The sequence below is a fragment of the Miniopterus schreibersii genome (assembly GCF_964146895.1).
Source record: "Miniopterus schreibersii genome assembly, chromosome: 5".
In the NCBI taxonomy this organism is placed as follows: Eukaryota; Metazoa; Chordata; class Mammalia; order Chiroptera; family Miniopteridae; genus Miniopterus; species Miniopterus schreibersii.
Window position 1 is genome coordinate 10,725,612 of NC_138106.1, and position 22,426 is coordinate 10,748,037.

Genomic DNA, 22,426 nt, shown 5'->3' on the forward strand with positions numbered 1-22,426 from the left:
ATGGACAGAGGACCTGAACAGACACTTCTCCCAAGAAGACATAGAAGTAGCCAACAGATCTGTGTAAAGATGCTCAGCTGCACCAGCGGTTAAGGAAATGCAAATCAAAGCTACAGTGAGATCCCACCTCCCGCCTGTTGGAGTGCCAGGAGCAACGAGGCAGGTAGCGCCAATGCTGGGAGGCTGTGGAGAGGAGGGCGCCCTCGCTCACGGCTGGCAGCATGCAGACCGGGACAGCCACCATGGAAGCAGTATGGAGGGTCCTCAAAAAAGTAAGAATAGGTTTACCGTGTGACCCAGCAACCCCTTTTTGGGTATTTACCTGCAAATTTGAAAACATGGATTTGCAAAGATATACGCACTCCTGTGTTCATTGCAGCATTATTCAAGGTGCCAAGACATGGAGACAACCAAAGTGCCCTTCGGTGGAGGACGGGACATGTGCACAGTGGAATGCTACTCAGCCATGAGAAAGGGGGAAATGCTGCCATTTGCCACAACACGGATGATCTTGAGACTGTCATGCTAAGTGAAATAAGTCAGAAGGAAAAAGTCAAGAACCGTATGATTTCAGCCATATGTGGGATATAAAGCTGAGTGCAGCAAATGAACAAGCAAGAGAAACACAAACTCGTAGACCCAGACAACGGTATGGTGGTCACCAGAGGGAAGGGGTGGTGAGTAATAAAGGGTAAAGGGGGTCAAATACAGAGGGACAAGAAGGTTTGACTTTGGGTGGCGGGCACAGAATGCCGTATACAGGTGATATATCATGGAACTGTACACTTGAAACCTGTATAATCTTATTAACCAATTTCACCCCAGTAAATTTAATAAAAAGGAAAAAAAAAAGATCTATGGAATTATTTTTCCTGTGTTATCTGGTCAAGACATTTTTAGAAGTATTAGCCTGTATCCAAGGATAGAATAGATCGGGGAGAAGAGGGAATTCAAATCTCAGGCCGTTAGTGCAAAAAAGGATGTGAAAGATCATCCTGTTTGTGTACAAGATGCTGTGATGAGGGAGCCCCTGGGGTCAAGTGCAGTGAAGGGGGAGCGTGGGCTTTGCTATCAGAGCTCCCTTTGCTCTCGGACACCTGAGCAATCCAGAGAGCTGCCTCACCCATCCTAGACCTCCCTGTTTGATAGGAACACGCAGGTGTGTCAGGTGTGTGTTGTAAAAGTTAAAAATTGTCAAATTCAACAAGAAATTGTATGAGGCCCCAGGACTGGTTTTTTTGTTTGTTTAAGGAGAGAACTTAAAACACAGGCTCTGCCACCGTCTCTCTTCCTAGCCTTCGGATCACCTTGCGTGAGGCAGGGGCTGGGAGCAGGTGTCCATGGCTCTGCTTCCACACTGGGGAGCAGGTCTCTGGGGGGAGTTTGGAATAGGTGAAGCCTCAAGAGCTGGCAGAGATTTCCAGCTGGGAAGGAGAGAGGGGAAGGTGGCTTTGTTTACCATCCCTTCCATTAGATGATGGGTGTACTCTCTTTTCCCCAGCAAACAATATGTGTTTTCTGTTTCTTTGTCTTTCTTGCTTTAAATGAAGAGTGTTTTTGTCTATAAATTAATGGGATCACCAGAAAAGCACACCAGCACCCGAATGAAACAAAAACTGCCTGTCTGATGAATTGAACAAAGCCATTCCCTTTGCCCAACTTTTTACTCTGAAATATGTAACAGAACGTGGGATTCCCAGAAAAGAGCTGTTTCTCAACCGTTTTTCATTCCACAGTAATGTGGAATTAAAATTCATTTTAGAAACAAACAACACATGAGATCTTTTAATCTAACCAACTTAGAGGGCACTCTGTCCACGCAGTGCTGTGGCAGAAGCGATGGTATACTCTTGGCCACTATGATTTTGCCCTGTGTGCCATCCACCTTTGTAGGCTTAAAATTGACCCACACATTACAGGTACATGAACATTGTGGTTTGGGAAAGATCCAAAAATTCCTATTAGGTGAAACAATTTTTGAATTGAGGTTTTCGGCTACCTGTATATGAAAACAGATATGTTTTGTCCATCAATGATCTGTATAAATATAGGACTTCTTGCACAAATCACAGTATTTAGAGCTAATACTAAAATAAGTTAAAACCACTTTGGACTTTTTTTTTTTTTTTACAGTTATTTAATCAAATTAATGTTAGATTCAGCATTTCTTCTTGTTATTATTTATCTCGTTCCTAAATGCATACTTAATTATTGCATCTTTGCAGTTATACTATACTTTTATAATTGACATTTTATTTAAAAATGTAAAAAAATTAGCATAAACTGACAGAGAATGGGAATCTAGGCTTATATGTGTGCACATCTGTTTGTGTTTTCACATTTGTGTCCTGTCCTATTTATTTTGGTGACTTCTCCACCCCCAATTTGTTTTTACATTCAGCACTTTGGAATAAGAGTGATATTAAACAAGGTTCTTGGACGGTATTTTCCAAGTCTGAGTATACATGCATGTATATAATTATATTTATATTCAGTGTGAGAAACAGACATGGGTTAGATTATTGGGAAATAAGCTGATGCCCTGCATGGCAGCATTTGCCATCATTGTACAAACACAGCACCGCTCACATGTCCCATTATTACGATTATTACGGTAGCGTTTCATCAGCTGCACATTGCCTCTCAGCACCTCATTAGATTGTAATCAGAGAATGTTTGCAGTTGGTTTCTAATTCTCTTTCTCAATTAAGTTAGTTATTTCGTTTCCAGTAGCCCTCACGATGAAAAGAATTTATGTTGAAAACGGTTTGATAGCATTTTTCGTTGCATTCCAGAAAATTCGAAAGGAGAAAGTTTGTCATTTTAATCCAGAAACAAAAATGTATTTTCTAGGACATACTTTGCTTTGGTTTAGATACTGAAGTGTATAGTTTAAAACTTATCCTTAGTGGACTCTTGAGTGCTCAGAAATGGATCCTATTTTTGTCAAGTTCCACCTGTGTCACTTTCGTCTTCTGCGAAATGGGGTGATTGCCCACTGATAGAGGTGACATGGCTACACATGAAACATCTGCTTCCACTGGGCTAGTTTTTTGTTTCTTTTCATTCTTTTTAATTCAAAATTTCAAGCACATAGACAAAATAGCAAGAATAGTATAATGAATGCCCTGTGTACCTATCACTCAACTTAAATGATTATCAGATCTAGTCACTTTGGTTCCCAGAGAAGTCTGCAATGCAGTGCTTTATCCTGCCTCCTTCAAGGTCGGCTTTATTTTCGGTAAACTCTCATGCAGATGTGTTGCTCATCTCTTTTTGCAGAACTGTAAATTGACTAAGATGAATGTTATTGGCTGACTTCTTACATATTTGAAGTGTCATTAACACTACATCATTGCTAGCCCTTTTTTTCAAACAAAGAAGTACCCTTGAGAATTTGCTTAACAATTGATTTCAAAAGTGGAATGAATAGAAAGAACCATAAGTAAATTATTTTCAGAATTAGCAACAGTTCCCAGGACCCTGACCATTAACTGTTTTCAGCCCTTTCTTACCACATTTGATTTTGTGTTCTTGAAATATCCTTGGTCTTTTGAAATTTAGTTGTGTGTAAATAAGACTTTTGGCTTTAATCCCTTATCCCCGGTGACTTGTTTGCAAAAGGGCCCCCGAGGGCTCCCCCTATTTGCTCTTAATATTTGAAATAGAAGACAGTTTCTGTAAGACTCTGACAAAGTATATCTTAAAGAAATATTTTTATATTTCTGTATATAGAACTACATGTTCTTGGCTGTCTTAAATACCAATTTTTTTTTTCTTGCTGTGCGTATTTAACAACTTAAATGTCATCTTGTCGGAGATTAGTATATTTCCAATTTGGATAGATAGAGAAAAGACTTTTTCGATTTTTTTTTTAACTTGTGATGAAAATTTTCTGATGGTGATCAAGTTTTAAGGTGTTTTTCTATAGTGGGCAAAACCACTTAGGCTACCCACTGCAACCTCAGATACATTAGCTTTCAAAGATGAAGCATATGTCTATGGCCAGAAGACTAGGCCACCGTTCAGGTGCGTGGACCAACCAGATGGGCCCCCTTAGCCTAAGTGAGAGCCCAACTCTTAATTCTTCCTAAGCATCTTTCTCAGCTGTGTATTAGCATTAATCTGCAGCTTTTTATAGAAGATGCTACTGTTTGTATAAGATGCCACATCATACTTGGAAGAACAATATTAGAAGACATCGAGATGCTTGTTTTTCTCAGAAGTTCATCATGCAGCTCTAATATTATGCTATTTAGATTATCTTATTTAGGAGATACAGTGATAATACCCAATGGGACATTAATATATACTGAATTTTGCATCCCATAATGGACTCTGAACTTAACCAGAAATACTCATTAAATAGTTATCAGGCACTTACTGTCCTATCTTAGTGTTGGCCATTACTGAGGGAACACAGAAATGAGTCACACGGTCCCTCCCTTCACAGAGTGTCTAGTCTGATAGGGCAGGAAGGCGCCTAAGTGTCAGAGAAGGTAGAAAGTGGTCGTTGATCAGGGAAATGTGGCCGGATAAAATGCTTTGGCTGCGGAGATCGAAGGGATGGGGTGGGGCCAGCATTCGAGCTAGGCCTTTTTCTAGGGTTTTGTTCAATATAAAGCTACAAAGTAGCTTATGTTTCAAAAGGGGGCCAATGAAGGGGATGTGCCGTGCCCCCTTCCCCCCCAGGGTAACAGGTAATCAGGCAGCCCCTGTACGGTCCTCTGTCTTGTCTGTGCCTGTCTTGGCTACTAGGCTCTGTCATCGCAGCTTCTTTCTCTGCACGTCTTCCTAGTCTCCTACAGTAGACCAGCTGCTTCTTCCAGGTGCCTGGTTCCCCTTCACCCTCCAGTCCAGATATGGCCCTGGTCTGGCCATGACTTATCTTGCCCCCCAGTCAGGTGTTTCCCTCATCTAGCTAGAGCCTGTATGTGCTAGGTCAGAGCTTGCAGGTTAGGGCTTGCGTTCCTTTGGCTGTGATCAGCTGTCAGGAAGGAGCTGAGTTCAAGTGCTCACTAATGAGCTCTCCTTCAGAGGGCTGAGGGCTGGGGCTCCGCAGGGAGAGGCAGGGGCTTGGCAGCCTGCCGAGAGCTTTAAACCAAAGGTAGTGAATGTGGGGCGCTACAGGGAGGCAGCGGGGTGCTAGATTGTGTTTTGCGCCCTTCAGGAAAGTGCTTTTTCACTGGGAAGGCGGTACAGCTGTATACTTAACACGAATGTGAGTCACACTGTGCTAAACACCAGAAAGCATTCCTGAAGGGGGAGAGGGCTTATCATGGCAGTTCAGCGACACGGAGGAGGTCTGTCCCCGTGGGAAGTCCCTGATGGGTTGGGGTGTGCAGTGTGTGTCACGTCAGGGTCTTAGGTGGGAGTGTGTTTGAAGCGCAGTATATGTATTTATTCAGTGACTGGTCCTTGCAGCTGTAATTTAGGAAGATTTGTAGGAACTGAGGACAGTTTGCTTTTCAAGGAACTAAATGCAGGCCTGCATTTGCTTCTACTTTATGCTTTTATCAATATAGCTTGTAGTTACCTAAAGTCTTTTCTTTTTTTTTTTTTAAATAATCGAGGAAATAGTTACTCATAATTGGGGTTGGAAAACATCCAAATGAAATAGTTGAAGGGACTCTTATCCTTATTTCCTATGGTATGATTTGAGGTGCAGCCAAGAAAATATAAAACATTGAACTGATGCTTGTGATTAATTATAGTGAAAACTCAGGGACAAGCACATTTGTGTGTCTAATTCTTTTAATTTTTGCTCTTGCCTAAATCTGTGAGCTATGCTATTGTTTCAATACAAAGTGCTTATTTGTCTCTGGTCATATACTGGAGCTGCTTAATTTTAAAAAACAGTAGATATATAGTACTTAGGCTTTTTGTCTGAAACTGGAACATGTTTTTTGTTTTTTGGTTCTGTTGTTTGCTTTCTGAGTTGGGGGTTGTTTGTACCGTGTGGCAATTACGGTGACTAACTGGGACTGGCTGTGTGTCAGAAGAAATTTTGTGACCTTGATTGTTGATATTCCTCCCTCTTTTCAAATAAACATGATTTTAGAACAGCAAAATTGTATTATCTTTGGCAGACCCAAATTAATGACTTCGTGTCTCTGAATAACAGTAGGTGTCAGGGCGGTAGGTAAACCGTGCATGGGACCTACGCAGTTCAAATTTTATAATCTCTTCCATCTGCATAGTAACAATCGTTGTCACTGTTCTGGAGAGAGAGGTTGAAACACAGGAAATATCGCATATGCCCTAGATTTTTGTGGTGGAAACTAAAGCAAATTCGGTATTTGGCTGACCACTTGGTGAAGCTCCCGTGATCTTTAGGCCCTATGGCTAGAAGATTAGCATCATAATGAATTACTGCTCTGTTACACCAAATATTACCACTAGGACACCGAGGATGGTATGCACCGGGAGCCAGAGATCCTTCTTTCCTTCTTATCAACTTGTACCCTACACACAGTTTTTGTGGTTTTGAGTTGAAAAGAAGAAAATGTGACTTGACTGCCTGCCACAGGGTTTGTAGGAAACCCAGCGCTCCTGGGAAAATTCTCAGCAGGGTAGTATTTCTGTGAAGTGGCAGCTGGAACCCCTTTAGAAAAATGCAGTAACTCACACTTTACGGCCCATAAAGTTCTGTCCCTCGGGGCAAATTCTCTCTTGTGTCACAGAGTTTATGACTCAGGAGTGCTGCACTTTTGTGATATAATAAACAAGGAAAGGTGGTGGGAGAATTAGATTCCTATGCGAAGAACCACTTCACCTGTCCTTATGGAGAGAAAGGCCGCGGGGTTATTAAATTTTTAGTGGCATTTTCAAGTGGAGCATTATCTGAGACCGAAATGCATGCATGGTAGCCCTCAGATGCTTATGTACAAAATAAAATCGGGGAGGTTGCTGTTCCCCGTGGGAGCTAAGTTACTGGCTTTGTTTTTGAAGAATAACTTTCTCAGTCCCCACCCCAGGATTCTGACTTAGATACATATCTTTTGTGTGTGTGTGTGTTCTCATAACATATGATTTCAATGCTAAATCTACCCCTCACTACGCTGATCAGTGCCTTATTTTTAATTTTTTTTTTTATATATAAAAGTAGACTTATTTTTTAGAGCAGTTTAGGTTCCCAGCAAAATTGAGAGGAAGGTACAAGAGATTTCCCCATATACCCCTGGCCCCACAGCCTTCCCCATTATCAACAACCGCAACCTACATGGACATCACCACTCAAAGTTCACAGTTTACATTGGGAGCCACTCTTGGTTGTACATTCAGAGTTTGGGCAAATGTTTGTGTTCACCATTATAGTATCATATTGAATAATGTCACTGTCCTAAAAATCCTCTGTGCTGTTCATTCCTCCTCACCCCTAACCCCTGGCAACCACTCATCCTTTATCGTCTCCGTAGCTTTGCCTTTTCCAGAATGTCGTGTAGTTGGAATCACAGCATGGAGCCTTTCAGATTGGCTCCTGTCACTAGTAATATACATTTGTTGGGACAAGAGACTTCCTCTATCTACCCTTCTTGAGTTCCTGTGGCTACTAATGGGCACAAGGCAGAATGACAGGAGAAAATTCCGAGTTTTATTACGTGTACACGGGAGAATTAAAAGGATAATTCTCCCTGAGAGAAGTGCAGTGGGCTGTTCATATATCCTTTACATAAAGAAACAATAAATTAGTGGGGAACCTGACAAAATGAGGAGGAGCTAGGTTTGGGTAGGTAGTTAGTAAGGAATTTAAGTAGAACATAGGCTCGGCAGTAAATTAATAAAATTCCCAAGGGTTTGTTTATACAGGCCTCTCAGTGCTGGATTCTTTATCTCTGGTAACCAGGCTGCCTCTTCCTTTGTCTGATTGCTCCTACCCCTTTCATAGCAGGGAGGGCAACTTTCACATGGAAATTTGTTTCCTGCATTTAAGTCAGAGAGTTTCTCCTGCTCCTGCTGCTTCTCAAGTTATTTTAATTCAAAATAATTAATATGCCATTGTGGGATATTTGTATTTGGACTGCATTGTACCCCAACTCATTTAAGGTTCCTCCAAGTCTTTTCATGGTTTGATAGCTAATTTCTTTTTAGTGCTGAATAATCCATTGTCTGAATGTACCATGTTTTGATGCCTTATTGTTTTAAACTGATATGTCTCAGGGCTGGGACTAGGGTGAGATATGTGAGACACTCAGGATTCAAGATTAAACAATGTTTTGATGCTATATTTAAAAATATTAAAATTAGTGTAAAAATTTATAATGAATAAAATATCAACATTTTCAATAAAGATGGGTCAAGGCAAGCCTCTCTGAATGTCACTGACAATCATAAGAAAGTTCCTCATATCCATACCCCACACTGTGGACATGACCGGGCTCTGAAAGCTGCTTCTCTCCCAAAGGCCCTGCCGCCCCTGTAGCCTTCTCAGGTAGACATTCTTTTCTCGGTAGCCGCATGGCATTGTGCCTGGAAGTGGGGATGTCCTCCCTTCTCTACATTTTCACTTCCAAACCAGTCTTCTCTCCTCCCTAAAAGCCCCCTCCCCACCTTTGAAGTACACCCTCTCCAACCAGATCACCCCTTTCCCCTTCTTGTTGGTCACCTGTAGCTCTCTTTCATCCTCATGGGCATGCTCCCTTGTCTTTGAAGGTTTTAGCTCCTGGCTTCCTATCATCCCAACAACTGCTCCCTTCATGATACTTGAGTGATTTTACTATCAACCTCGAAGATCATTCCACTGCTCCAGTTTCTCAGCTCCTTGATTTTCATGCCTCCAGTGATCTTGCCTTCATCAGCCATTCCTTCTGATGGTCGGATTCCATTCCTTGCAATGAACAAATACTGTAACTTCTCCCAAATCGTGATATCAATTCTCTGACTGTCCACAAACCACTTTCTCTGGCACCTTCATGCCAACACGCTGTAGCTCATACCAGGACCCATACTACAGCCTTTTCCGTGTGTTTCCCCCCTTCATGTTTTCACTTCCCTTCCTCCCTCCTTTATGTTCTCCCTTCCCTCCACGCTAGATGCCATGGCCCATTATTACTATCATTCCCTCGCTGTCTCCTCAGTCTCTTAATGCTTCTCTCTCTTCATTGCACTTCTCTGGCAAACCAGTACCCCCGATCAAACGCAAGCTTTATACAAAGGAAAACCCATTTATAAATAAAATTTTATGATTATGTTTTCTTTCAAATATCTACTCATTATTAATAAATAGAAATGGTTTTGATATTTCACAAATATATTTTAGCTGATCCAAATTCCACATTTCATTCCAAGTGTTCAGTAAATACTGTACTGAGGACAGTTATCAAAGCAAAGGGCTATAGCTTTATCAAGGGAAGAGATTCATAAATGCAGTTCTTTGTCTAAACGACAGTCCTGATAACTGTTTGATAAATTATTCTTATGTAAATTACTTTGAATAAAGAGAAGGATTTTTATATTGAAAGCTTGATATGTGTCATATCCTGTGCGTAAAATCTTTTCCTAATTAGTAAGATAGGGCTGGGTTGAATTTCAGTAAAGGTAATATATCCAGGTGAATCTACTGTAACGTTTATTTTGGACATTACAGAATATAATCCTCACACCAATTTACTTTGCATTGAAAATGACCCCATTCTTAAGAGAGGATCCCCTCCCCCTGTTTCTATTTTTATCTCCTTTGGAAAAATAATATTTTAAGCCAGAATAGGTGTCATAAAATTAAAAGTCACACTGCTTAATGTTTTGAATGGAATGGTTAGGCGGTCATTTGCATCTTTTTACCCTGAATTGCTTGAGGCTGCTTGAGTGTTGGGGGATAGAAATATATTAGAATAACAGCGTTGGTGGTTCAGGTGCTTGCGCATTCCAGCCCCTGATTCAGGTAACAATTTACCCTTTTCATGTGCTCCTCCAGGTCTACCCTGAGCTGCAGATCACCAATGTGGTAGAAGCCAACCAACCAGTGACCATCCAGAACTGGTGCAAGAGGGGCCGCAAGCAGTGCAAGACCCATGGCCACATGGTGATTCCCTACCGCTGCCTAGGTGAGCCGGCCCGCCGTGGCCCTGATCTTCGGGGATGGAGATGAAGGATGCTCTGATACACAGGACTCTTTTCCACATATTGCCACTCTATGTCAGACTATATTTTGGACTGAAGAATAGCACTCCCACCTTTCCACCCATTGAAGTGTAGCACTCCCACCTTTCCACCCATTGAAGTGTAGCACTCCCAGCCTTCCACCCATTGAAGTGTAGCACTCCCAGCCTTCCACCCATTGAAGTGTAGCACTCCCACCTTTCCACCCATTGAAGTGTAGCACTCCCAGCCTTCCACCCATTGAAGTGTAGCACTCCCATCCTTCTACCCATTGAAGTGTAGCACTCCCAGCCTTCTACCTTTACAACTGCCATCCTGTAGATAAGCTAGAGCAAAATTTTCATGTAGAAACAATGACCTCCTCCCCTTCCCTGGCACTTTCCCACATATCCCAGGAAGTAGCTAACCATGGGAGGTCAGTTACGCTTATCTTAGCTTCTGTCTACTGCTTCACTAGTCCCCCACCTGCTCCCCCCTAGCCAGCCAGGATGTGGTTTTTGCCTTTATATGCTTCCTGCAAAGACCTTTCGGGGCTGTGAGTCTGTTTAGGGCAGGAGCCCCCTCGCAGTCGCTGGCTAATAAAATTCCAAACGGTCAATTGGGTCTCGATGTGACTTAGTCTCACTTAAGTCGGCTATAACAGGACTGTTAAGGTAGCCTGTGTTCCGATAGTACAGGAGATGCATTTCTGAATTTCCTTGCATGGAAATTTCAACCCTGGAATGAATTTATCCAGTGTGTTTTTCAAAATTACAAATTCTTGGACAGATCCCAGGATTGCTTAATGAAAGTGCCTGGTGGTAGAGCCCAGGAATCTTAATTTTACCAGATTCCATAGGTGATTCTCATGTACACTGACTATCTAGCCTTGTAGAATCAAGGCCTTGTGTGTTTCCTCACATTGGCTTCATAGAAGAAAGGACCTCATGTGAAGCTCCAGCATTTTGCTCGTTTCTTAATCTCTTTCCGACAACAACTGTTTGTCCTATTTGGCCATAGCTGGGAAATCGGAGTTGGGGTTGTGTTGTTTTTTTCCCCCCGCTCACATCAAACTAGAGGAAACAGTTTGATCACTAAGGTTTAAATGTGTTTTCCTCTCACCATCCTCAAATTTGACTTTAATTTTTTATTTTAAAAATTGAGTTGTTTTATGTGGTACTATACTTTTTCCCTGTGGAAACACTGTCATACTCCATAGTTAATCTGACTTGGTTATTAGTCTCTTCCCTGTTGATATTTTTATGTAACCAGGCGTTGGGGAAATCAGCAGTCTCTGATCTAGATGGTTAGCATCTAGATATTTTCCACGCATTTATTCACCAGTAGGATGGTTGTAAATAAGAACATAGAGATCTATATATGGAGGATATGGACAAGTATTGATATACATTCTGATGGCTGCTTGTAAAGAATAAGAGGAATTTTTTTTTTTTAAAGTCCCAACAGGAAATTTAGAAAGTATAATAAGTCCTGAAGATTCTGGAGCTCTCTGTAATACCTGGTCCAACATGGAATGTCCTAAGAGCATACTGGTTACTGTTCACGCATGGGCATAATGTCAGACGTTCATAGGAAAAAACTGGGCAATAGTATGAAGGTTTCACTTGGCGGGTTTACTACTCACAATGTAATTGAAGAGAGTTGGAAAAGCAAATTCTTGAACATTTGATAATTTAAGTGTTTCTTTGTTCCTTCCCATTCTTCCTAAATAATTTACAAGGCCTCTCACCCCTTTCTGTCTGTCTGGTCAAGAAGTGATTTAATAATATGAAAACAAGTAATGTTTAAATCGTAAATACATTTGATTTACTATTTAAGAGCATGTAGAGGTCAGTTGTCTCCAGGAACTGAGTTTAACAAACTGAGCTATTATACCAAGAGACCATATAATTCAGTAGGAGTTAGGAAGGAATCATGAATCAGTTAATGATTTGTTTCTGTTGGTTCTCACTTGCCCATTCTATGAAATGTTTCAAATACATTTTCTGAAGACACTACCCTCACTGGGAACAGGTACTAGGTCTTTGGATGAGAATTATTGCTTCTGATAAGACACACTGCAGTTTGTTTTAGAATGAATGCATATCACTTTGCTTAGAACTTTCTCCTGCAGAATTCTATTCAGAGTTGTTAGAATTGACCAAAAGGTAGAATCCACATGACCATTGTCGTTCACTACTTAGCGCAACTTAGGTGTGGCAGATAGGCACCTCCCACCTCTGAAAAGCTCTACTCAGTGGTACGAGTGAATTGAAACTCAAGGGGGAAAATACTAAAAAGGAACAAGAGATGTATAAAATGTCTTCAGATACAAATATGAAGTCAGAAGATTTTATGATAATGCTATGATTAACTGTCAAAATATTTGTTTTTATCATGATAAGCTGTGTTACCCACCATTTAGGGAAACTTCATCCTAAGTAGCCTCTCTTCCCAGGCACAAATATTGAGAGTCGGTGAGATTGAATCTCTTGCTGTAACTTACACAGCTTGTTAGTGGTAGAATCAGGACCAGTGCCAGAGATTTTTGGATTCGTAATCCAATGTCCCTTACAGTATTAACACAAAGTTGTTTCAAAGCAAATATCCACCTGATTTACAAAATCAAATCATAGAGGGAAGGCTGTGATTTAGAGCCAGTAAATAACATTTTTTTAAAGAAACTCACAACAGATGTTGTGTTTAAAAAGGAGACGGTCATGATCCTGGAACAGGATAAATCCCTATCCGGTAATGTTTTCCACTTTATGGTAGTAATAGGCAAAGGTCTGATATATTGCCTGCTGCTTGAACAAAGAATTGCTGTTTAGCATTAACATAAGTTTCCTCTAACATCTTTGGCTGTATCCAGATTTATTCTCTAGACAAAAGAGATTATTTTACTGAAGTTAGTTCTCAGAAAGGTGCTACCTAGAAAACAAAATAAAATTGTCTTAGATATTTAACATATTACAATTCAAAACAAAGCTTGACCAGAGAGAAATGCCTGTTATGTCTGGCATGCAACCTTCCTGAACTTTCTATCAGATGCAGGATCCTGTGTTGCCCTGGGTTGTGTTCCTCTAGCTCATGTGTTTGCCCTGGGCGTACTTGCTCTACAGTACCTCACATTCCTTGTCTAGATGGAGAAAGTGTATTAGGTTGCTGTTGCCATTTTCTTACCATGGAGTGAATGATTTCCCCTGAGAGTGGGTTGGTTGGCTTTCTCATTTCACCCTTTGCTTTTGATTGTGCCTCTGGACCCGAGTATAAGATCTGTCTTAATCATAATAACATTTTATTAATTGTCTCATGTGGGATTCAAGCACATTATAATCATTACTCAAGGAGAATATTTTCTTTGCAAAGCTTTCAACCCCTTTCCATTTGAATGACTACTCTTCATGGTGTAATAGATTCCCTCTTGAAATCGGTGCCCTTCTGCACTTGTCAGTCCAGTCTAGGCAAGGTGGATTGCAGAAGATAAACTGTTGACCAATGGGGGCAAAGCCGGGTTCATAAATTAATCCAAAAGAATTAGAAGTTAAAGAATTACTACCTTAAATATCATTCGATTTCATTTTATATCCAAGGCCTTCCAAACGTACGAGTAGTTAATGATCAGGAAGCCATTCAGACATAGTCATCTTAATTTTGAATCATATTGCTTTAATAAAATTTTAGAACAAGCATACTTTGTGTTTTGCTGGCTGCTTTTGTGTGGATTAGCTACAGCGATCTCAATCTTCTTTAGTGTGAAAGGATGCATTTAGATATTCTGACTGATACTTTGCCAGAGTAGTGTTTTGGATTTATGCTAAACAACAGTTCACTTGAGACACATCATACAGCAGAACAGTATTCAAGAATGTGACATAAGACGTCACCTAATTTTAAGAATGGGGGTGGGGAATGTAGCCTTTAAGGATCTTATAAAGACCCATGTGTCCCAGCACAGTAGTTCAGTGATTCCAGGGAATCAGCACCTATGACCCCACCAGTCTTCATTGACTTCTGCACTCTACAGATGCAACTGCTTCTGCAGTCTTGGGAGAGGCATGTGCTGGGGTTATACACACACACTGTGGGAGTGATGCTTGGAGAGCCTGGCCTCTCACTCCAGAGGGGGGATATACATTTGAATGTTCTGTTTTTAAGGATTGTCTGCACCATGCACTCATAAGAAATGACCAGAACTACCAGGCATTTCTTCATCAGGGAAGGCTAATCATCCTTGGAGGGATTTCAGACTCCTTTTTATGTAGTCTTTAGCTTGCTTTTAGATTGTTTCTATGGACATATATGGAGAGAGAAGACAGACAGACACTGGCATCCGAGAAGTAAAAACAGTCACATGTAACTTAAATCTCACATGGTCACACTGTCATCTACTTTATTAACAAAAGACAAAAATGCTTTTAGGTTTAATAGCACACTAACTGAATACATGGATAGACATTATTTTTAGTTTTTAATCTTGCTCTCTAAATATCTGCAATCGGTACTGTCCTAGGAGACCTGTGATGGTCAGAAACATTCACTTTTCTGTGCCAACTAGTGAACAGCTGCTCTCTGGTTCGTCTGCATAATTCCCTCTTGGAAATCATAAGCTTGTTATTTTAATACAAATTTAACACGAAGAATTGCAACATCTGCAGGTAACCTCAAAGCTGTGTCTTTTGTCATGAAATTGTCTTTCTTTTCTGATGTAAGTGATTACAAGTGATTATGGTGGGAATCAAGAGATTGACTTTCTCCAAGTTCTCATTTTATTCTGGCAACTTCTGAACACTTTTCAGGAGGTGTGTTGCTTGCATGTCATCACTTCCTACCCAAACCAGAGAAAGGAAACAGATTTTTCCTTTTGTCTTTAGAACTGAATACTTACAATATTATTTTACCAAACAAATACCACACTGTTTTGATTTTGTTTATCAGTTTAGTTTGTAAATACTTTTCCAAAGGGCTATAATAGAAAATACAGTTTCTATTATAGAAGGTTGACAAAAGTTGTGCGAGATTTTGGGGGGATTTAGGGCTTCATGTTTTATGCCACATGAATAATTAAAACCAGACAAAGAATACAAAATGTAAGGGAAAAACTTAAAGTGGTACAGACAGCTATTATGGTTCTTGGGGCAGGAGAGTGGCTTAAATCCCATATAAAAAATGGAATTCACTGAATTAACTTAGGCTCTTGTCTTAAAACCCTAGTTTTCATTATATTTTAATTAGTGAACTACATTTTTTTAAAGTTATATAAATAATATGTACAATGTGATAGACATAAACTTAATGTTATCATAAATTACAGAAATTTTTTGATATATTTCTTTCCTAAAAAAAAAAGAAGTGCTCTTTTGCGGGCTTAAAAATTTTCAGTTTTAATATTCTGAATTAGGCACAGCATGTCCTTCTAATAATCTCCAGATAATGCTTATGAAAGTATAACTTTATTATGGAGGAAGAGTTAATTAGATCAGGAATACTTGAAGTGAAATTAGGGAAAATCGTTTTCCTCAAGTATTTTAATACATTTCAAGAAAGTAATTTGATGTTTATACTTAATGAAAGAATTGACTAGAATGCACCGAGGAGAAGTATGCACATAAAAGCCTCGTGCCTGTAAGAAGTGTCATAAAGATGACAGTGAATCAAAGCCTGAGCTGAGACGTATTTCAATTTCAGTATCAAAGTATGTTATAAAATGTTCAAGTTTTAGTACTTGACACAGAATGCCCTCGATGTTTGTTTTGCTGTAGAGTCCAGGGATAAATTCTGTTGTTGTTTTCTTTTTTTATCACAGCAGTCACCGAGTGGCTTCATTAACCTTTCCCTCTCTCCCGGTTCCCTTGATAAATTTCAGCTCTGGCTGGTGATGTGTCCCAGGAGTCTCTTTTTTTTTTTCCTGTCCCTGAGTCTCACGCTTTAGCTTTGAAGCCTGCTAGTGAAGGGAAGTCCCCAGGCAATAGCTGAGCATCAGTCTGGAGAGCGGCCAGGCCAGATGGGAGGAGGAGGAGGAGGAGGAGGAGGAGGAGGGTCCCAGGAGGAAGGCCTCCGGGAAGGAAAAGGCCCTGACGCATCCCCCGAGGGCCTCCCTGCACACACATGGGCTTTAGGGTGCTGGTGTGGAGTTTGGGAAAGATGCAGTACTTGATGGGTGCATCACAAATGAAGCAAACTTTAAAATGGGGCAACTTTAGATAAAGGAAACCCAAAAGTTTAAAAATGACAAAAAGTTATACGATTTTAAAAAAGTGTCATTGCCCAGGTCTGAGCAATGTTGGCATAGTCGTATATTGACTAGTCATCAAAGTGTCGACGCAAATACCATGTGCAGGACAAAACTGCACTAGATGGGTGGTGGGAAGGGAGGGGGTCAATGTGAAATTTCACTTTCCATAGTAAGCAGACTTCATGGAGATGGCCATGGAAACACAGAATTTAGAAATGTGGGGACATACAGCAGAAGAGACAACTAAATGAGAGGGCAGTGAATGATTTTCATCACCTCTTCCTGCTACAGAGAAATTATCAAGCAGATCTGTGGCAGAATAAGTTGAATTTAAAGGGTTCCAGACATTTTTTTTAATCTAGAAAATTTAAAATTAAAACTTGGAAGTCAAATTGCTGATAAAGAGGTGTCTTTATTTTGCTGTCTAACTGTGAGTTGGGTAAAGCTCAGCTGTGATATAATAGAGCTGAGCCTTTTCTGTATTATATATTGACTTGACAAGATATTTGTTTTTCCTTGGGTATAACTTATGATTATGCATATATAAAGTTACCTTCATACATATTCTACAGAATTTAAGGCAGAGTTGCACTAGTTCAGACGTTGTAGAGTGTGTGGTGATCATTGTTCCTGTGGAAATGTGCTTATCTCCTCTAATAATTTAGTGACAGGTGTCTGTTTAGGGACCCAGACTCAAAATGATTTAAACTGGACTCCTCTTCCTCAGAAGTGTTCCTCCAACCGTAAATCTGTTTAAATTTCCAATCTTAATTAAAAATGCACTTTATCACCAGTTGGCATGAACTTTTTATTTATGTTAGGTAAGATGTGGGATTGCATCACGAACCAGGAGTTAGGGAAACAGGAGTGTGAGCTGGAGCACGCGGTAGAAGCTCCTTGAAGGAGAGTGAGGCATGATATGCATTCTAAGACATACGTAGAGAAAGTGAAAAGATCTGAATTAGAATATTTGGGACTATCCTGGGGACAGTGGTTTGTGTTGGTGGTATTGGTACATAATGTTGGAAAATTAGAATTAGTGCCAAGATGGTTCATTATTTAAATTTGGAGTAATATCAAAATCTCATTTTCTATTTGGAAGGACCTTAAATTCACTCAGTGGTTTCTTTTATGTGGTGTCCAGAAAAATATCTGAACACTCAGTGTGGTTTTATTTATCTTGCACATGTCATGAATATGCTAATATCCCCTTTAAGATATACCATACCTGCTTTCTTAGGCCTTGTCATGGTGTATATTCTATGCCTCAGGATAAAGTCTTTCATTATGTCAGTTCTTTTAATGGTGCACTTGGATTAGGGAAAACACTGCTTGTGCTCCAGAGCAGCATTTCCATAAACTGCAGCAACCTGGCGGATTGGGTGCTCATCACCTTTGAGTTTTCATGGCAAACCCATAGAGGGTAAGAGGTTGGGAGAAAGATGCACAGTTAGTGGGTCTGAGGGCCTGGCGAAGGGAAAGACTGCTTTGGGAATAAACTGTACCCGGTGCTGAACACTAAGAGGCATTCCTGCAGCGCCTGTGCATGTGGAAATCATTGTTTTGTGCCTGAGATGGAAGCTCTCTGAAAATAGGGACTTTTGTTTTATTTGCTGAAATATTCCCAGAGCTCTGAGCATGCCGTGGCACTTGGTAGGTATATAGTAAGTGTATAGCGAATGGATGGATGGATGGATGGATGGATGGATGGATGGATGGATGGATGAATGAATGAATGGAGGCCTTAGCTGAATATTGTAAAAAGGAAGGAACATTGAAAGAAGGAATAGCTTAACTACTAGGAAAGCAAAGGATGTAAAGCAGCAGTTTCACGGCCCTAAAGCAATCTCTGAGATTACGGTAAATGTCATTTACTTAGGCCAGCGTTGATCAACAGAAGAAGGGCAAGTTTTATTTAACAACCGAGAAGTTCCAGGAATCTCAGATTAGGAAGAAACTTAAGTATTTTGGATCTGTACAAAAGTACATTAAACTCTTTATCAGTAGGCAGTAAGGTCTAACCTATCCTACATGTTTGTGGTTTATAGCCAATATATACCAGAGGCGTCTGTGTGTAGAGATCAAGCATACTATTAGATTTGTTTACGATAGTTTCATTATCCTTAGCTTTTCACTCTAATGATAAAGGATTATTTTAACAGAAACCCACTTCTAAATATTATTTATAATGGTAACACAGTTTACGAGATTATTTCAGATTCATATGTTATACCTTGAGAGTTAGGGTCATACTTGTGTATGCTAACCATTAATTCCTATTATATTTAAATGTCTTTATTAAATGAGATGAATGTGGTGGTTAGTAGGTGCTTAATGAGTAGCTTTTAAGTACTCCCTTTCTAAAGGTTTAAAACTTTCCATGGTATTAAATTTGGGGGGCATCCTATTAATTTGTTGATTAGGTATATTTTTAAGAATGCTACCCAGCTAGAGGTCCCTGAGTCTTCCCCTTCAGTGTTAACTACTTTGCCAGAATATGGTACAGCCTTGTTTTCTTAAAGGTCTGGCTGTCACTGAAGATTCCTTATTTATTGTATGATATCTTTTTCTGCTCAGTGTTGCTGGATTCCTGAAGGTCATGTGACTCTTTCCTCTTTATTGAAAACTTAGAGTCAATTGTCATTGAAAACCTTCTGATATTCTAAATTCTCTTAGCATAATTTATATAATAGTCTCCTGTTCAGTATGCCAAGACATTATTCTATGTCTTGCCATTTTAATAATTTGAGTTTATTTTTCCTCCTTTGTTCTCATTTTAAGTTTTTAGGCAAAATTCTGAATTGAGTCTAAATGGATGGGTGCCAATCAATCCCTGTGTTGTTTTTTTCACTAGGTTCTGTGTCCTCATTGTATCTGATCTTTGATTTCATGAAGACCTTTGGTCCGCAGACTCTCTATTCCATTTCATATCTCAGGAATTTTTAGCACGCTCTTATTTCCCTGTTCATCAGAGACCCCATCAGTCATGTGACCCCATATCTTTAACTTCCACTGTTGCTCGACCCATTCACACCTGTGCTGCTTTTTATCTATCTACTTATTTATTTTTAGAAATATGTTTTTATCGATTTCATTGAGAGGAAGGAGGAGAGAGAGAGAGACAGAAAAACATCAATGATGAGAGAGTCATTGATCGGCTGCCTCCTGCACGCCTCCCGCTGGGGATCGAGCCCGCAACCCGGGCCTGTGCCCTGACCGGGAATCGAACCTTGAGCCCCTGGATCCTAGGTCGATGCTCAACCACTGAGCCACGCCGGCCAGGCCACAGCTGTGCTTCTTGCTACGGTCGGTCGGCAGCCTTTTCTGTGGTATTTTCTCACCTCCACCTCCACACAGCCGGCTGTTCCCGGGCATCCGTCCCTGCAGCCCCAGGGAGCGAGCGCTTTGCTGCCTTTCATGCTGTCAGATCCTTCAGGCACTTTTGTCCTCAGCTTCCCAGTGGGACCCGTGCCTGTTGATCGCTGCTTGCTCCCCACACCGTAATTATGCTGCTGTTTCTGTTTTTCTTTCTGCTACTCTCATTCTCCTTCTTTGGCTCATTTTTTCTGAAACCCACTCAAGAAATCCTCAATATTGGTGTTTTATAGGAGTCCTCCTGGGCCGTCGACTTCCCCACAATACACATAGATCCTAGGAAACCTCATCAGTGCAGTGGTTTCTCGAAGGCCTGGCTTGAGGATTCCTGAGTCGTTCTATCCAGGCCAGCCTCTAAGTATTTGTTGGTCATCAGACTCAATGTGACTCCTGGAGTCTTGGTAATTAGCCTTGACTTTGAGGGGTAAGAGCATGCAGAGTAGGGCGAATAGCGCACAGGGCTGGCTTTTAGCTCGTGGGAACATTTCATCTCAGATGTGAACCAGTTTCCTTACCAGTAAGTGGTAAATGTTAAACAAAAACAGATGAGCACTGGCTGTGTCTGTTCCACTGTCTTCCGTTGGTTTATCCTACCATTTGGGGTAAGAATCTGTTTTAGGTCAGGGATAAGATTGTTTTCAAGCTTTTATTAAGGTCTCCTGAACCCTTGATCTTCATGCATAATTAGATTTAAATGGACTTAATGTAGAAACGTTGCTATGGATATAGAAATACACCTCACACCGGGCTACCACCATAATCTAGGGCTTTCGTTGTTGTTTTGCTTTGCTTTTTCTGCCAGTTAATTGCAACTAGAGCGCAAGAATAAAATTAATCAAGCTTAAATCCCTAGGAGGCGCTCGTGTATACATTTTCCATATTTTTTTAAATAAATGAGGAGCCTAGCCAGGCATGGCTCAGTGGTTGAGCGTCGACCTAGGATCCAGGCAATCAGGGTTCGATTCCCGGTTAGGGCACATGCCCGGGTTGCGGCTCGATCCCCAGCAGGAGGTGTGCAGGAGGCAGCTTATCAATGACTCTCTCATCATTGATGTTTTTATCTCTCTCTTTCCCTCTCCCTTCCTCTCTCTCAAATCAATAAAGATACATATTTTTTTAAAAAAAGAAATGAGGATATGCAGTTAAGCACAATCCTCTCTCAAAATTTGACTTTAAAAAGCATTTTTAGATACTTTAACTTAAGCGTAAAACTTCTGCAGAATATATATATTTTTTTATGTAGATGTGATCTCGGTGTTAGGATTGGTATCTTACACTGTAAGGAGAACTATAACTAGCAGGAGATTTATACTTGGGAAGAACCAAATGAAATCATCTGAAAGCAAAACATGGAAAGCTGTCCTAATGTAGGGATGTCAATTAAACAGCTGCTTAAATGAGTAGAGTGATATGAGACGGTCTTAGCAAGTTCTCAGAAGTCCAAGAAGACACACATGTTACCTGTTATTTAATTATTATAGTCAGGGAATGTTCATTTGCACATGAGAACGTTTATCCAAGACATACTTATTTGGTATGACAGTTGGCTTTTCAAATCGTCAGCCCTGTTTGCTCAAAAAGATCGCCTCCTATATATATGGTCCTAAAATGTGGTCCTAAAAACCACATTTTCTGAGGACTTATGTGAATAGCTAGCTACTCTGTTTTAGAGATTTAAAAGGTGAGGCTTTGTAATATCCAGATGGTTTTAACATCAGCCAAAAGTGAAACATCTGGAACAATCATGTAATGGCAGGAGTGGGAAGGGTGCCAGGTCAGAGAGAGAACTGACCTCTCGCTGCTTTTAACTGGAAGAAAGGCAGACATGCCTTCCTTGTGGGTGACCCTGAGTAAACACTTCATCAGACCGTGACATGGTTCACCTTCAGTTTACACAATGGCTATCTCGTGGCCTGTTAGCCTGATTGCATTACTAGAAGGTCTATTTTTTGGCCAGAAAGTGGGAAATCACTTACACTTTTCTTAGGAGATCCTGGTAGCCAGATACTCTTACAAAAATCAGAAATCTTACATCAGTATTTTTCCCAAACCACAACATTTCTGGGTCAAAACATCTGAGACCCTAAGTATAATTTTCCCCTCACCTACATTTAGGTAGGTTACCTTTATCATTTTAAGTGTAAGACTGAACCTGTATTATTTGGAATGAGAACTACTATAGAATTACTCCCTGCACAGTAATTATAAGCCTTAATCACACACAATTTTCTCATTTTTACCCGTTCAGTCTGAAATGAGAGATTCCCTTCTTCAAACCCTTTTGTGTTCCTTCTATGTGCAGCAGGGCTGTACTTTGAAAAACTAGCTAAGGTTAAGTTTGGTTTAGGTGGGCATTAGCGGAGAAGTGGGCTGGAACAACCAAGTCTGATTTAAAGACTCAGCTTCTGCATGCCTGGAATGCTTGTCCTTCAAAATATTTGCTCTCTGGAGCAGCCAGTTGAAGGTGGAGTTTTCAGTGACTCTGGGTTGTTGACCCAGAACACACTTAGGTAATGGAATGGGCTTTGGCCGAGTGCCCTGGCTCTCTGGTTGAGGAGGGCCAGGAGAGGAAGGCGGGCCGACTGTATTCAGAGGGCCAGAACCAGTCTGAAGATGTTTGAAGCCTGAATGCACCTTCTTTCAACGCCGTTGCTTTATTGCTTAAGAGAATTTTAAACCGCAGCATCCATACATATGCAGTGGCTTGTAGTGACACCTTTCAATAATTTTGCATCTAAA

The 22,426-nt window shown here is 40.6% G+C and overlaps 1 protein-coding gene across 8 annotated transcripts in view; it reads left to right on the forward strand.

The window, feature by feature from the left end:
- The window catches only part of APP (amyloid beta precursor protein), a 192,032-nt gene that overhangs the window by 52,798 nt on the left and 116,808 nt on the right, over positions 1-22,426 (forward strand). For all 8 annotated transcript variants that reach the window (XM_081137584.1, XM_081137585.1, XM_081137586.1 and 5 more), the window contains exon 3: positions 9,914-10,043. In XM_081137584.1, coding sequence (XP_080993710.1) covers positions 9,914-10,043 — 130 coding nt within the window. The remainder of the gene's footprint in view (positions 1-9,913; positions 10,044-22,426) is intronic.